At 31.5% G+C, this 14,305-nt stretch overlaps 7 protein-coding genes across 7 annotated transcripts; 4 read left to right on the top strand and 3 right to left on the bottom strand.

Moving 5' to 3' along the window:
* Positions 1-1,309: 1,309 nt before the first annotated feature.
* GO595_002077 (Myb-like DNA-binding domain containing protein) lies at positions 1,310-2,011 on the bottom strand (the record flags this gene model as incomplete). The annotated part of the gene is made up of 1 exon (XM_067914947.1): positions 1,310-2,011. One exon carries the CDS (start codon positions 2,009-2,011, stop codon positions 1,310-1,312), a length of 702 nt encoding a protein of 233 aa, XP_067777763.1.
* A 676-nt stretch (positions 2,012-2,687) lies between these two features.
* Positions 2,688-4,958, bottom strand: GO595_002076 (transforming growth factor-beta receptor-associated protein 1; the record flags this gene model as incomplete). Its single annotated transcript, XM_067914945.1, has 1 exon — positions 2,688-4,958. The coding sequence occupies one exon, from the start codon at positions 4,956-4,958 to the stop codon at positions 2,688-2,690; it is 2,271 nt and encodes a 756-aa protein (XP_067777762.1).
* Positions 4,959-6,511: 1,553 nt separating this feature from the next.
* Positions 6,512-7,783, top strand: GO595_002075 (putative Rho guanine nucleotide exchange factor; the record flags this gene model as incomplete). Its single annotated transcript, XM_067914944.1, has 1 exon — positions 6,512-7,783. One exon carries the CDS (start codon positions 6,512-6,514, stop codon positions 7,781-7,783), a length of 1,272 nt encoding a protein of 423 aa, XP_067777761.1.
* Positions 7,784-7,982: 199 nt separating this feature from the next.
* On the bottom strand, positions 7,983-8,399 carry GO595_002074 (histone H3.2; the record flags this gene model as incomplete). Its single annotated transcript, XM_067914943.1, has 1 exon — positions 7,983-8,399. The coding sequence occupies one exon, from the start codon at positions 8,397-8,399 to the stop codon at positions 7,983-7,985; it is 417 nt and encodes a 138-aa protein (XP_067777760.1).
* Positions 8,400-8,480: 81 nt separating this feature from the next.
* Positions 8,481-8,873, top strand: GO595_002073 (histone H4-3; the record flags this gene model as incomplete). The annotated part of the gene is made up of 1 exon (XM_067914942.1): positions 8,481-8,873. The coding sequence occupies one exon, from the start codon at positions 8,481-8,483 to the stop codon at positions 8,871-8,873; it is 393 nt and encodes a 130-aa protein (XP_067777759.1).
* A 2,331-nt stretch (positions 8,874-11,204) lies between these two features.
* GO595_002072 (ribosome assembly factor SBDS) lies at positions 11,205-12,614 on the top strand (the record flags this gene model as incomplete). Its single annotated transcript, XM_067914941.1, has 2 exons — positions 11,205-11,810; positions 12,171-12,614. 2 exons carry the CDS (start codon positions 11,205-11,207, stop codon positions 12,612-12,614), a joined length of 1,050 nt encoding a protein of 349 aa, XP_067777758.1.
* A 230-nt stretch (positions 12,615-12,844) lies between these two features.
* On the top strand, positions 12,845-13,873 carry GO595_002071 (Pkinase-domain-containing protein; the record flags this gene model as incomplete). Its single annotated transcript, XM_067914940.1, has 1 exon — positions 12,845-13,873. One exon carries the CDS (start codon positions 12,845-12,847, stop codon positions 13,871-13,873), a length of 1,029 nt encoding a protein of 342 aa, XP_067777757.1.
* Between the last annotated feature and the right edge of the window lie 432 nt (positions 13,874-14,305).

Genomic DNA, 14,305 nt, shown 5'->3' with positions numbered 1-14,305 from the left:
GATAAAATGTTTCTCAAATAAAAAAAAAATTATAATAAACTAAGATTTATTTCTATCTTATAAAAATTGTATAATGCAATCAACAATATGCAATTATATCCAATAAATATCGTAAAAAAGTTTACAGAAACAATTTGCTTTTTTATAGTGATTTTTTTTTTTTTATTCCATAATATAATAATTTGAAGCAATTGTTTTTATATATAATTTTTGATATCAACATGAAACATAATCAGGCGAAATGAAAGTGTTGGATCAATCATCCTTTGTATTTTGAATGTTTGATGAAACAAGAAAAATAAACAAATCTGTTGGTGCATTACAGTTTTTGCAGAAATTCACAAAATCAGTTAATGAAATCTTAAGATCAAATTGCAATTTTGATTTGTTCATTTATGTTTGTAAAAGCGCTATACGAAGAGTTCTCATTTGGTGTAAAAACGATGTTTTGCAGTGTCAAACAGTTTTTTGTATCAAAATCATCATTTTTATTTTAATGTCTATGTATAACGAAAGAAAATGTGAATATTTTTATATTAAATATTAAATATGATGAAAATATTTATCGTCATCAAAATCTTTCGCAAATGGTTTAATTGATATAAATAGTAAATAGCATTCGTAAGAAGTTGTCGTTCATATAATGATGCACTTGCTAATGTATCACCGTTCGAATCATCGCTGTGTTTTTGTGTGGATTACCATATCTTAATTCTGAATACCCGTCAAGTTCCCATGTAAATGATTGGGCTTCTGTAAAACTTCCATAAGTTACAACAGAAAATTCGCCTAATTCAGCCCAAACATCACTAAATACTGCACTTGTGTGTGTTATATTTATTGGTAAGACGCCTGACGGTACCAAATAAAAACTCAGATGATATTTTTTAACTTTATAACTTCTTCTCGATATTTTAAATAATTTTTGAAGAAACATTTAAAGTTCTTCTTCTTGGAGAAATTATTCTATAATTCTCATTTTAATTTTGCTTATGCATAGACATGTATAAATACGAATAAGCACAAACCAATTCATATTCAAAAGGCGTTGTAATCAACGTTTAATTGTACACTGTTCGATTATATTTTTGTGTTGGGAATCAACTGAACACAATGGACAAATGAATTATGTATTCCTTTGAAATTTATTACTGAAAATGTTGACATCATCAATATAAATCCTTTTGAACTCCATCATTGAACATTTTTGACTGTTTAGTGAAATTTTGTTAAACGATACAATAAAAACTAAAAAACAAAAATTTATACAAAATATTTTTTCTTTCTTTTTTTCACCATATCAAATTGTTTATTCTTTATTTTCTTGAAGATTTTGTTCAATACTTTCTTCTTGAGTATTTGAAAATGGCTGATCTTCTGCTTGAAGAGTAGCGATTGGCCTAATTTCAGTTTGATTCTGTAACGCTTTTTTCTGTAGAAAGTTATACCTAAAGCGACATTGAACATCGCTTCTGTTTCCTAGCTCTGAAGATATGCGTGTCCACGCTTTATTTCCAAATGATTTGACTGCTTCAATTAATTTTTCTTCTTCTTCTTTCGTCCAATTGCCTTTGTTGATTTTTGGATCAAGCACTCGCCTCCACCTTTGGCTACATTGTGATTTAGTTCTTCCTCCTCCAACAAATGTTGCAACTATAGTCCAATTATCAGAACCATGTACCTGTATAGCAGCTCTTAACCTTTCGTCTTCTTCTTCTGTCCAAGGACTTGATCTTTTTCTAAAACCTGGAAATTGAGTTGCTTTAAAAATTGATTGTTGAACTGTTTCAGGTAATTGATATTGTTGGAGAACCTCATTAATTTTTTGAACTGCAAAAGGTGTTCCAGTAAGTACTTCAAGACGTGCGTTTGCATCTTCTGGTGTGATGGATTGAGTTACATAATTTGTTATTACATTATAAACTTCGGATCTAATTTTATCTGCGTCGTTAGTATTTGTTACAATAGCCATAAAAGCTTTCTCGAGGAGTGGGTTTGCTTGATTCGACATTGGCGCCAAAATAAAACTTTGATTTGAAACAAACCGATATACACGCTCAAATTTGATATGTTTATTTGAAAACAACTGGCTCAAAAAAATTGAGAACTTTAAAACAGTTAAAGCGATAGAAATAAATAATTGAATCAGCATTTGTTTCAGCGGTTATTATATGGGCGGTTTTTTAGATTGAAGCGAAAATGACGGCTATATTAAACGTTCTCTGAAAATTTTGGAACCCTTAAACGTCTATTTTACTCAGTTCACTTATTCAACTCACTTGAACAAAAAATTGATTGGTTGATATTGCTCTTTTTTTGCGTAATTGAGTAGTTTATTATATTGTTAATTCAAAAAAAAAAAATTGGAATACTCCAGAAATATCTCGATAAAAAATATATACCAAACATCAAATCCATGCCCTCGATCGCTGGCAGCTAACGACTTAAACTCTCATATTGAAAAGCAGACATGCATTTCCCCATTGCAATATGATGCGCGAATTACTTATTGAAATGTGTTCATGTCAATACCAATAAAACGGCCGTCCGCGCCATAGTCCTTGCTGCCAATGTGAATGTGAATGTGTTCTCTCGTGGAATGTATCAAAACGTTACAAACTTTGAATCAAATTTAATCGCAAAACTTTTTGAACGTGGGGCGCCCCATTTCACAAATCACTTTTTACTCACTTTTCCCTACTCTTCGCAGAGCACTTGTGGTGGTACACGAGGCCGTTTGGTGCCCTCTGCGCGTACTGGAAGCCGAGCGCCTGCCCGCACTCCGCGCATACTGTTTCGCACCTCAGCTCCATTACCTGGGCCTCGAGCCTCATTCTTTGGTATCCCGTTTCGAACTCGTTTGACTCTGCGAACGCTGCGTCGAGTTCCGCGTCTCTTCTTAGTGCCACCAGTCTTCTGTACGAGCTCTCCAAGAACGGCACGACTTCGTCTATTGGCTGGTTCGCGTCTATGTACGAGAACGCGTTCGATATGTTTATTTCGCACATGTTCTCCGCTAACAACTTCATTATCAACGGCGTCTTCTTGTCGGAGGGCAATCTGTTGTCCATCAGCTTCAACAATATTTCGAATCCCTTCGACGAGTCATTGTTCTCCTTGCAGAACTGCACGCACTTGTTGAGGTCCGGCTCGTTGCCTTGCTCCCAGATTAATGTCAACGCTTCTTCGACTTTACCAGCCGCGCGATATATTTCGACTTTAATGTTGACGTCGTTGATTTGATTCGCGTACGTAGATAATTGTTCTGTGTTTATGCTGTCTTTAAACCTTCGTAAGACATTTGTGAGATATGAGCCAAGCTCGGATTCGATCTCTTGTAATGAGGCATTCGGATTGTTGATGATACACGTGCAGAATGAAACTTTGTCCCGTGAGAAGTTCGGCTGGAAGATGCTGGACAACAATTGGCAGATCATGTTCGCGTATTCGTTGATGTATGTGGATGAGTTTAAGAGGTCTTTGTGGCTTAAGAGGCCATATAATACACGTGGATAATATTGGCGAAAGTTTTCGATGCAAAATGGTAACGATTTGTTGGGATGGATGGACTCGTTCGTTAACACATTACACGCATAAATAGGTGATATCTCCATAAACCATTTGATGTTGGTCTCAAAGAAGTCCCAATGTGATGAGCCGGAGACAAGTAATCGTGCAATCTCTTCAAGAACAAATTGATCCATGTTTGGAATCTTCTTGAAAACATCAATGGCGTCTTGGTATTTATGGATATACCCTAAGTACATCGCATATGTGGGTGATATACTGTCATTGAAAAATTTGACAATATCATCAGATAATAATGGTTTCTTCTCAATAAAGGAGGATAGGCTTTTGATGTCTTCTTGGATGGAATAGATTTCAAATATCGCAGTGTCAATTGCACGATGTACTAATTCATTTGGTCGACTTGATCGAATGGTTAATAAACCTTCTACAAGTGGCTTGGTAAGATTAAGGTCATCCGTGGCTTCCGCAAATGACAAATATTGCGATTTTTGTGTGTTGCATTTGATGAATTTGAAAAGATTTAAAACATCAAAAACCGCCACATGAAACGGTTTGTACTTAAGGAGAGCCAAAGCTTCGATATTGTGGCGCTTTTGCCATAGCTGTTCGAAAGCTGCTGCGAGAACTTCAACGGATGGTGGCGGGTTCATTTCATTAAGTTTTTCAAACTCACCTGCGAGAATATGATCATATACTTCGGATATATCTTGGATTATATAAATATGATTATCACTAGATACAAGAGTAAGATCATTAAAGGTGCAGAAGTGACTGGCATTAGGTAAATCAGATAATGGGAAAATTTGATTTCCACCTGACTGACATTTATAAATAGTAACACCTGATGAAGAAGCTGACGCAAGTAAAGAACCATACCCCGTATGTGCTACTTGTGGTTGGTCAAACTTGACAGGTGAATATGAAGTTTGAAGTTTTGAATTTACTACTTTTGTGGTTTGATTAGAATACATTAAGAATGAATTCGTGCTCACAGCAACAACGCTACAGCTCTGGTCGTTTCTGCATGGGATTTTTTCCATTGTGCTGTTAATTATTAAAGTAATATTCTCTTTGAGTGACATTGCAATTAAGTTTGGATAAGATAAGCATGCACTAATACATGGAGTTTCAAGTGCACATGAATACACTTGAACCCACGCTTTATCCCTATAACTTTGAACAATTAAAGAATTTGTAGATGTAAATATTGCAATATATGAGTTATTGTTTGAAAACATACTAACTTCGAAAAAGCTGACTGAAGAGTTGATGTTCTGGCTGGAATTTGCTGAGTCTGCTGTTGAAACTGAAATGAGATTTCCTGGCTTATCAACTCCTTTACGTAGTAATATCAATAATTGATCACCAACTGATTTCATGTCATAAATTTCGGCACCTTGACTTGTGAGACACTTTCCTCCAACCATTTTCAAAGTTGAATTATCAAATTTAAATTGGTAATATCGAAGTGATTCAACTGCAACATAAAGTTCATTCATATGCTTTGTCATGGCTCTGATTGATTTGCATTCTCCCTGAACTTGAAAATGTGTGTTCAGGAATCCGAATTGCTTCTCCATTCTGACACTTTTTATGCACTTTTTTGTAAAAATTGTCAAATAAAAATGATAAATTCATCATTATTAAATGTTTTTAATTATTATGATATAGTGGTAAATAATAGAAACGATACGCCCCAAAATGGTCTTCTTACAGAAACACTTTTTCAAAACCTTCCATAATACAATAATTTGAAGTAATTACTAAAATTTTTTTCTGTTCCATGCACAGTTTTTGATATAATCAAGATAGGTTAAACAAATATTTTTGATTGATTTTTAATAAAAACTTAATCAAAATTCTCTTTCGCTCTGCATAATTAAATAAAAAGTGACAAAAGTTAAGGCAACCGCCACCAACCGATCTGATTCAAATATTGATGAATATTTTCACATGGTCTGTTAAAAATTCTCTTTCAGTTCACAGCTGATGTGTGTGCAAAAGTTATGATAATTTAACTGAGGACACAGTTTCTGATCTTTCATTTTGCAAAAGGCAACCACGTTATTGGCTACCACAAGTTGGGATACTTAATTCATGGATATGGAACTCAGTCAAAAATGTTTTAGTTATCAAAGAACAATCACATGATGCAGCTATTCTTCTGATTTATATTATGGAATGCACTCAGGGATATAAAAATAGTTAAAGCAGGCACAAGCGTCGGTAGTCTTATTGGACACCAGCATGCTGGAGTTGTAACAAGTGGTCTTCGGTTCAACGAAACCAAAAATATTGTAGTATCAGGTTAATTAGATCATAAAAATGTTTTTGGGATATAAAATCACCCAATAAAGCAACGGATATCATTAATCTTCCATAATTTACTAGATAAAACTCATATATTTTGTTAACTACATAAAAATATTGATTTAAATAAAATATAAGGTCAATGGAGTTAAGGGATTAAATACGTTTGATAGTGTTTTGGGGTTTAGGATTTGATATATGCAAAATTACCATGAAAATATTTTAACAGTAAGTGTGCCCAGTTTTTTCCATATTAAATGTAAATTTTGCATGTGTATAATTTTTCTTCCCCTTTGAACTCTTAAACGATTTAATTGATTGAACATTTTTTTTATAAAAAACTATGTGATGAAAAATTTAAAACTGTTTTATTATTTAAAACTTCCAGAAAAAAATCTTATAAGTCCTGTTCGGAGCGATCTACCCTTAATTAGACCAATATGACTAATGAAATAAATTTTGCATAGATAGTGTGTCGTTTATTTCTTACAAATTTGATCTCAAACGGAGATTTCAAAGAGACATGTCTCACGAAAACTATTATTTTTCCGATATCTTCCCGAAGTTTTCAATAGTTTATTTAAGTAAAACGTTGAAAATTTACCTCAATACCGGTGTTCAAATTTTCAATTGATTTTTGGTAAATTAATCAAAAGCCAATTCGTTTTAAATGTCCGAGAAAGACCCCAAAAGAGTACAAAGAGAGAATGTAATTAATGAAATTTTCAAGACTGAACATGTCTATAACATGGGCTTACAAATGATGAATCAACTTGTTTCAATTCCTCTGAACAAATTGGCACAAGAAGGAAAACTCAACATTAATCCCGATATTCCTAAATTCTTCGAAAAAATCACTCAAATACAAATGATTAGTGATACGCTTACTGAACAATTAAATTTTTATATGCAATCGAACGATCCTAACAAATCAATAGGAAAATGTTTTGAACGTTTCCCAAAACTTATTATCATCTACTTCGATTTCATTCGTGATTATAATCTTCTTGGTCCACAAATTATACAAGAAAGGGAAACTAACAAAGCGTTTAATGATATGCTTACAAAAGCAGAATCTCAACTTGGCGATACCATTTCAGGTTTCCTAATCACTCCTGTTCAAAGGCCACCACGTTACCGTCTTTTACTTCAAGAACTTATCAAAACCACACCAGAAGATAGTCAAGATTATATTCTTTTAAAGAAAGCATTAGATAAAGTTTGTGAAGAAATCTCTAAAGTCGATGAAGCTGTTGAAGTATTTGAAGAAGCAGTTAAGATGAGTGATCTCCAATCGCGTTTCACAGACTTCGATGTTTTCAAGCTCCGTCGACGATTACTTTTTAATGACGATGCGCTCAAATTTTCCAGACGATGGACAAATAACCGCCATATCGTCATCTTTGATGACGTTTTGGTTGTTGCTGAACAAGGAATGCTTCCAAACTCATTAAAGGTTAATAAAATCTATCATACAGGTGAATATATGATATCACCTGTTGAAGAAGGAGAAATTTTCAAGAATGCAGTTGAACTTCGACAAAAGAATAAAAGCTTTAGAATGAATCTTCCAACGCCAAAGTCCAAGACCTTAATTTTAGAAGCTTTTGATAAGTTATTAGAGCAAAGTAATTTAGATAAGAAAGAATTGGAACTTAAAGGATTTGCTCCTGTTTGGATCCCTGATGATCAAGCGCCATATTGCATGTTGTGTAAAGCGAAGTTTAGTTTTATCAATAGAAGACATCATTGTAGATATTGTGGAGATTGCATTTGCAAAAATTGCTTCAATAATAAAATCCCAATTCCTGGAAGAGGTTCAGAACTTGTACAAGTGTGCCCGAAGTGTTACACACATATTTTGGAGATTACAAAGGAAAATAATAATGGTGTAAAAGATATCCTATATGATGATAATAGTGACGACATTTGCACAATGTAATGTTTTTGACTGACTAAATCAAAAAATGTATTCTTATTTTGGGTAGCAATTTATACTATGCGTAGAATCAAATTTTTAATTCGTTATAATGAATTATTTCAAATCAGATCGAATATAATTTCAATACAAAAATTCAAAAATTAATTGAAACGGAAGCTAATAAATATGAAATAGATGATTTGTATGATTAAAATATAGTTTAGTTACGTTCACCACGAATACGTTGTGCAAGTTGAACATCACGTTCCATAATTGTAACACGGTTTGCATGAATTGCACAAAGGTTTGTATCTTCAAAGAGACCGACAAGATAAGCTTCTGATGCTTCTTGAAGAGCTGCAATTGCTGATGATTGGAAACGAAGATCACCACGGAAACCAGATGCGATTTCACGAACAAGACGCTGGAATGGAAGCTTACGAATTAAAAGATCTGTGCTCTTTTGATATTTACGAATTTCACGAAGAGCAACTGTACCTGGTCTGAAACGATGTTGCTTCTTAGCACCTTGTGAATCAACAACTGGTGTTGACTTACGAGCTGCCTTAGCACCGAGTGACTTACGTGGAGTCTTACCACCAGTAGATTTACGAGCTGTTTGTTTTGTACGAGCCATCGAAAAAAATGATGAAACATTTCCCCGCCAAATATAAGGAAAAGATGTTATTGAAAAAGTGAAAATACTCATTTATTTTTCATGGGAGTAAAATGTCAGTTAAAGTTGTTCTTTTTGGCGGCTTTTTTTTGGCGGTATTGCCAAGATAAGTGGTTAATCATTTCATTAATGTCAGGCAGAGGAAAAGGTGGTAAAGGTCTCGGTAAGGGAGGTGCTAAGCGTCATAGGAAGGTTATGCGTGAAAACATTCAAGGTATTACAAAGCCAGCCATCAGAAGATTAGCTCGTAGAGGTGGTGTAAAACGTATCAGTGGTGATATCTATGAAGAAATTCGTGGAGTTCTTCGTCATTTCCTTGAAAATGTTATTCGCGATTCAGTTACATATACAGAACATGCGAGAAGGAAGACAGTTACAGCAATGGATGTTGTTTATGCACTTAAGCGTCAAGGCAGAACACTTTATGGTTTCTAAATAAAAATATTTTAGTAATTTTTGTTGATTTGGAACTTGAATTCTGGAACTTTTTTGTGTACGTTATTTGAATTGAATTGGAACTGATCGATTTGAAATCCAAACAAGATAAAACATGCAACACATCATTAATATTAGAAGTCCAGACATAAATATACAATTAAATGCAATATCAAGAATCCCGGAAGTCGCAGAAATCATTGGATCAAATCGGACAGTATTTGAATTTCTCCCATACTTAGCTGAAACATGCGGGTGCTCAGAGAAAGTTATTGATTGCATGTTAAATTCAATTTCGAAAATTGATTTTACGAAATATTCTGATACACTAATTATTCATTTGCTCCACAAATTAAAAAATTTTGCAGAAGTAAATTCCAAAGCCGTACAGAACTCATTCGTTAACTGTATTCAATCGATTATCAAAACAAAAACACAATCGAATAGTGTACAATTAATCACTGATTACATTACAACACTTTTTGAAGATGAATGGTATGTCAATCATTTATACGGCTTTGGGCTTCTTAACAGATTTAGTCATTATATTTTACCAGGTAGCTTTAATAATTTAATAATGCAATCTCTGAATCTCCTTCCAACAGATTCTGACCTTCAAATATACTTAGAGTTTATGAAAGTTTGTCAAGAAAACATTAATTTACTTAATGATGAATGTCTACAGGTTGTTGTTAACAAAGTTATTGAACTCAAAAATAGTTCATATGATTCAGTTATATTCCGAATTCCCAAATTCATAGCATCTTATTCATGTCGAATGAAAACATTTGATAAGTCATTACACATATTCAAAGAATTACTTGAAAGTCCCAATTGGATGATACGATTTTATTGTGTATCTTCGATTAATATTTATTTTGAACTTGAAAATCCGCCGATAGCTGATTTCTTATCGATTATTTCATCTGTTTTAGCGAATGAAAAAGAAGATGAGATACGAATAATTGCAGCAGAACAAATCCAATATTTTTCTAAGTTCAAAGACATTGATAAAGATTCATTAATGAAAATTATTGATTTACTTTGTGATGATAAATGTCAACATTGTCGAACATCATTAGCGAATTGTCTTTTTAAGTTTTCACATGTTCTTGAAGAGCAATATATCACTAATGTTATGATTAAATTAATTGCTGATCAATCGGAATTAGTTAAATCAGCAGCAATCGAATCAATAAATAATAAACACATTTCAGGCGAAGATATTATCAAAGAAATAATGAAAAATGAATGTGAATGGAGAGAAAAAAGAAGTATACCACATATTTTGTGCAGTTTAAATGATGAAGAACTCATCACAGATTTAATTAAAAAATTAATAACTGATGATTCTATAGCTGTAAGAAAAGAAATGATAAAATGTGTACCAGAAATTATAGAAAAATTTGGTAACGATTTTATGGAAAATAAAATATGTCCAATAATTAAAGAAATTGCTTCAAGTGATGAATATGAATTAAGACAGACAGCAATAATGTTAATTATAAAGGCAAAATTATTTAATGAAAAAGGATTAGAAATAATTAATAAGTGTTTAAATGATAAAGTTTCAAATGTAAGACTTGTGATCGCAAAATATTTGCCAAGAACATTCACAGATATCATCGAAAAGTTGAAAAATGATGAAGATTGTGATGTTAGAGAATATGCAAATTGTGATAAAAGCTCAGATTTATAATAAAAATTATGATATAAATTTAATTATTTTTTTTTAAATATAACTTTTTACAGAAAAAAAAATCAAATTGCAATTTGATCTTAAGATTTCATTAACTGATTTTGTGAATTTCTGCAAAAACTGTAATTCGCCAACAGATTTATCTATTTTTCTTGTTTCATCAAACATTCAAAATACAAAGGATGATTGATCCAACACTTTCATTTCGCCTGATTATGTTTCATGTTGATATCAAAAATTATATATAAAAACAATTGCTTCAAATTATTATATTATGGATAAATTAAAAAAAATTTATAACTATAAAAAAGCAAATTGTTTCTTTAAACTTTTTTACAATATTTATTGGATATAATTGCATATTGTTGATTGCATTATACAATTTTTATAAGATAGAAATAAATCTTAGTTTATTATAATTTTTTTTTTATTTGAGAAACATTTTATCAACTAACAAGAACAATATCAAATATAATATTTAATATTTAAAAATACGTCAAAAGTGATAAAACATGAATTCAAAAAAGATTATAGCTAAATCGTAAAAAAAGATGGATAAATTATATAAAAGTATATATAAAAACAGAATTTAAATAAGAACTAAATCTAAATTTAAATTTAAATTACTATTAATGCAACACACACAATATCAAATTGTTCATTTCCAAAAGAATGGTGTTAAAGTTGAAATAATTGCTATCCCAGGAATGGTATCTAAATATCGTGAAGGATTATGTTCACTTGAAGATGCAATTATTGATGGTAAGATTTATACAAGTGCATCAAAGGGCAATATTGTAAGTAAAACAGATCTAGAGAAGATTGGTATTAATGGGAGAGAATTATTAGAATTAATAATGAAGACAGGAAAATATGGATTAACAGCACAAGAAAAAAAAGATAAGATTGAAACAAAAAAACTTCAAGTTATTAATTTTATTCATCAAAACTTTATTGAGCCAACAACGAAAAAGCCACATCCTGTATCTCGTATTGAAAGTGCACTTCAAGAGATAAAAGCAAAATATGATATTGATAAAAGTGCAGAAAGAATTGTTCGATCACTTCTTCCAAAGTTAACAACAATCATTCGTCTTTCTGAACATCAAATAGAGTGTATAATTGTTATACCGAATAAATGGTTAGGTAAAATTATTAATGTGTGCTATAATATGGGGAATGTTCTTCATCAAGAATATAATCCAGAAAATGTAATTGTTCATATTTCTATATCTCCAGTGGAATTTGATGAATTTAATTATCAAATATCAAAAATAAGTAATGGAGAAGTTTCATGTCATATATATGATTCAATATGTCCAACAGAAGAATGAAAACAACATTTTTGAAATAAAAGAAAATTTATTTACTCTTTATTAATATATTTTTCAATAAATATTATATAAAACATTCATGAAAAATATCAACGAAATTAGAAATATTAAAATAATAATAATGATGATAAATATTGAAACCGTTTAATTTTGATTGTATCGTTTAACAAAATTTCACACAACAGTCAAAAAATGTTCAATGAATGGAAGTTCAAAAGAATCACCACAAGCACTTCAAATCGTATTATTTTATTCTAATCATAGTTAATGAAAACATTAGAAGAAAAGGATTATTCTAAAGCGATAATTTTATGTAATATTATTTTAGAACGTTATCCAAGGAATGAACTTGTTAAAGAAATTAAGAAATATGTTGAATTACAAATTGGTCAACCAGATGATGATGTGCCAATATCAGCAAATGAACTTGAAGAAGCAGAAAGTTTTAATGCTTTTGAAGCAGAAGAATATTCAGAAGAAGAGTCAGAAGAAGAGGAAGAAGAAGAAATTGAAGAAGAGACAGAAGAAGAAGAAAATCAACAAACCAAATATTCACCAAAGCAAAAACACGAAGGAAACGAACGAAATCAAATGACAACACAACGCAAAGCGCAAACAAAAATGTTAAGATCAAGACCAACAGTTGTCAAACCAAAGACAACTACTGTGAAAGTATCACTTCAAAATTTCCCAAAAAGCAAAAGATGAAAACTTTGTTAATCCCTTTTAAGATTCAAAGCATGCTCGCAATCACAATGCGAATTGTTGAAAAGGATTTGTTCCTGATTTTAATTCATATCGATAATAAAGCAGTTTTAATAAATATTTATGATACCAATGATTCTCAACCTTTCGTAATAAAATATTTTTTAATTTTTTTTTTTAAATTTCAAGTTTTCGGTTTTTGGGGCACCCCGTGTACTTTAACGTCTCCTTCAATGAACAAGACAAGACAAACAAAACTTCAAACACCAATTTATCGAATTATTTCGACATCAAAAATTTATAAAAATGCGAATTCAGACAAATCACCAGATGAAGATTTTTTTGGTAGTTATCAAATTGAGTATGATAACATTGAACGTTTTGAAGTTATTGGACCCATAGGTAGTGGTAAATATTCATTAGTATTTGTAGGTCGATATGATGGAGGACGATTATGTGCTATTAAAACACTTAAAAATGTACCTTTTGTTAAAATTCAACGCGAAATTTGGTTACTCAAACAAGTTTCTACACTTCCTAATTGTGTTCATTTAATATCAGTTGTTCGAGATCCATTAACATCTACTATTTCTCTTATTACTGATTATGTTAAAAGTGAAAATCCACGCTCTTTGTATCCTAAACTTAAACTTGAAGAAATTCGAATTTTAATATATCGTTTACTTATTTCATTAGATTCATGTGCACAAAAAGGCATTATGCATCGTGATGTCAAACCAGGTAATTTATTAATTTCGAGTGATCATCAACAATTAGAATTAATTGATTGGGGTCTTGCAGATTTATATTTTCCAGGGCATGCATATACAGTTCGAGTTTCTACGTTACGATATAAAGCGCCTGAATTATTACTTAATTATCAATATTATGATTATGGTATTGACGTCTGGGGCGTTGGGTGTGTCTTAGCCGAAATGCTTATTAAATATCCATTTTTTTTTTTTTTGAACATTGATGAAATGATCATTCAAGTTGCGACACTTTGCGGCACGACATCGCTGTTGCAATATGTCGACAAGTACGGCCTCAACATGCCGCAAACAGTTTCAGCGTCATTGCCGCCGAATCGCGGCCCGGGCTGGCAGAAAGCGATTAATTCGATCAAACAACATAAAATGGATCAAGACGCAGTCTCATTACTAAAGCGATTATTAACGATTGATCATGAAGAACGGATTACAGCATCAGAAGCGTTGCAGCATCCATTCTTTGATCCAATTCGAGATGAAATTAAAGATTAACGATATTTATGTGATAAAATAGAATAAAACTGTTCGAAATATATAATAAATAATAATATTAATTTATTTTAATGTTTATTGACATTATTCGTTAATATTTGGATTTTAACAACAAAATGAATAATAATAAAAAAAAAAACTTTTCTTCATTGTAGTTTATCTTTATTTATCCATGAAAATCATTTAAGATTTGAATAAATTGTTACAAATATTATAATAATATAATAAAAATAAAATCATCTTTGATTTAAAGTGTTTTATTTAATGTTTAGCTGAAAGAGCCCAACCTTCAACAACGCGCACACCTATGGGATTTGGATTCTGTTTAAAGTCAACAAATTTCATAGTGTGTTGCAATATTTCTTCCTTCGTATCAAGATTATTGACTTTAACACTGTAGCAAATAGCTGTCCAATCATCTTTAATAATCAT

Source organism: Histomonas meleagridis (genome assembly GCF_020186115.1).
Source record: "Histomonas meleagridis strain 2922-C6/04-10x chromosome Unknown contig_16, whole genome shotgun sequence".
Classification (NCBI taxonomy): Eukaryota; Parabasalia; order Tritrichomonadida; family Dientamoebidae; genus Histomonas; species Histomonas meleagridis.
The sequence above is the reverse complement of the archived record's forward strand: the minus strand, read 5'-3'. Positions and strand labels throughout refer to the sequence as shown.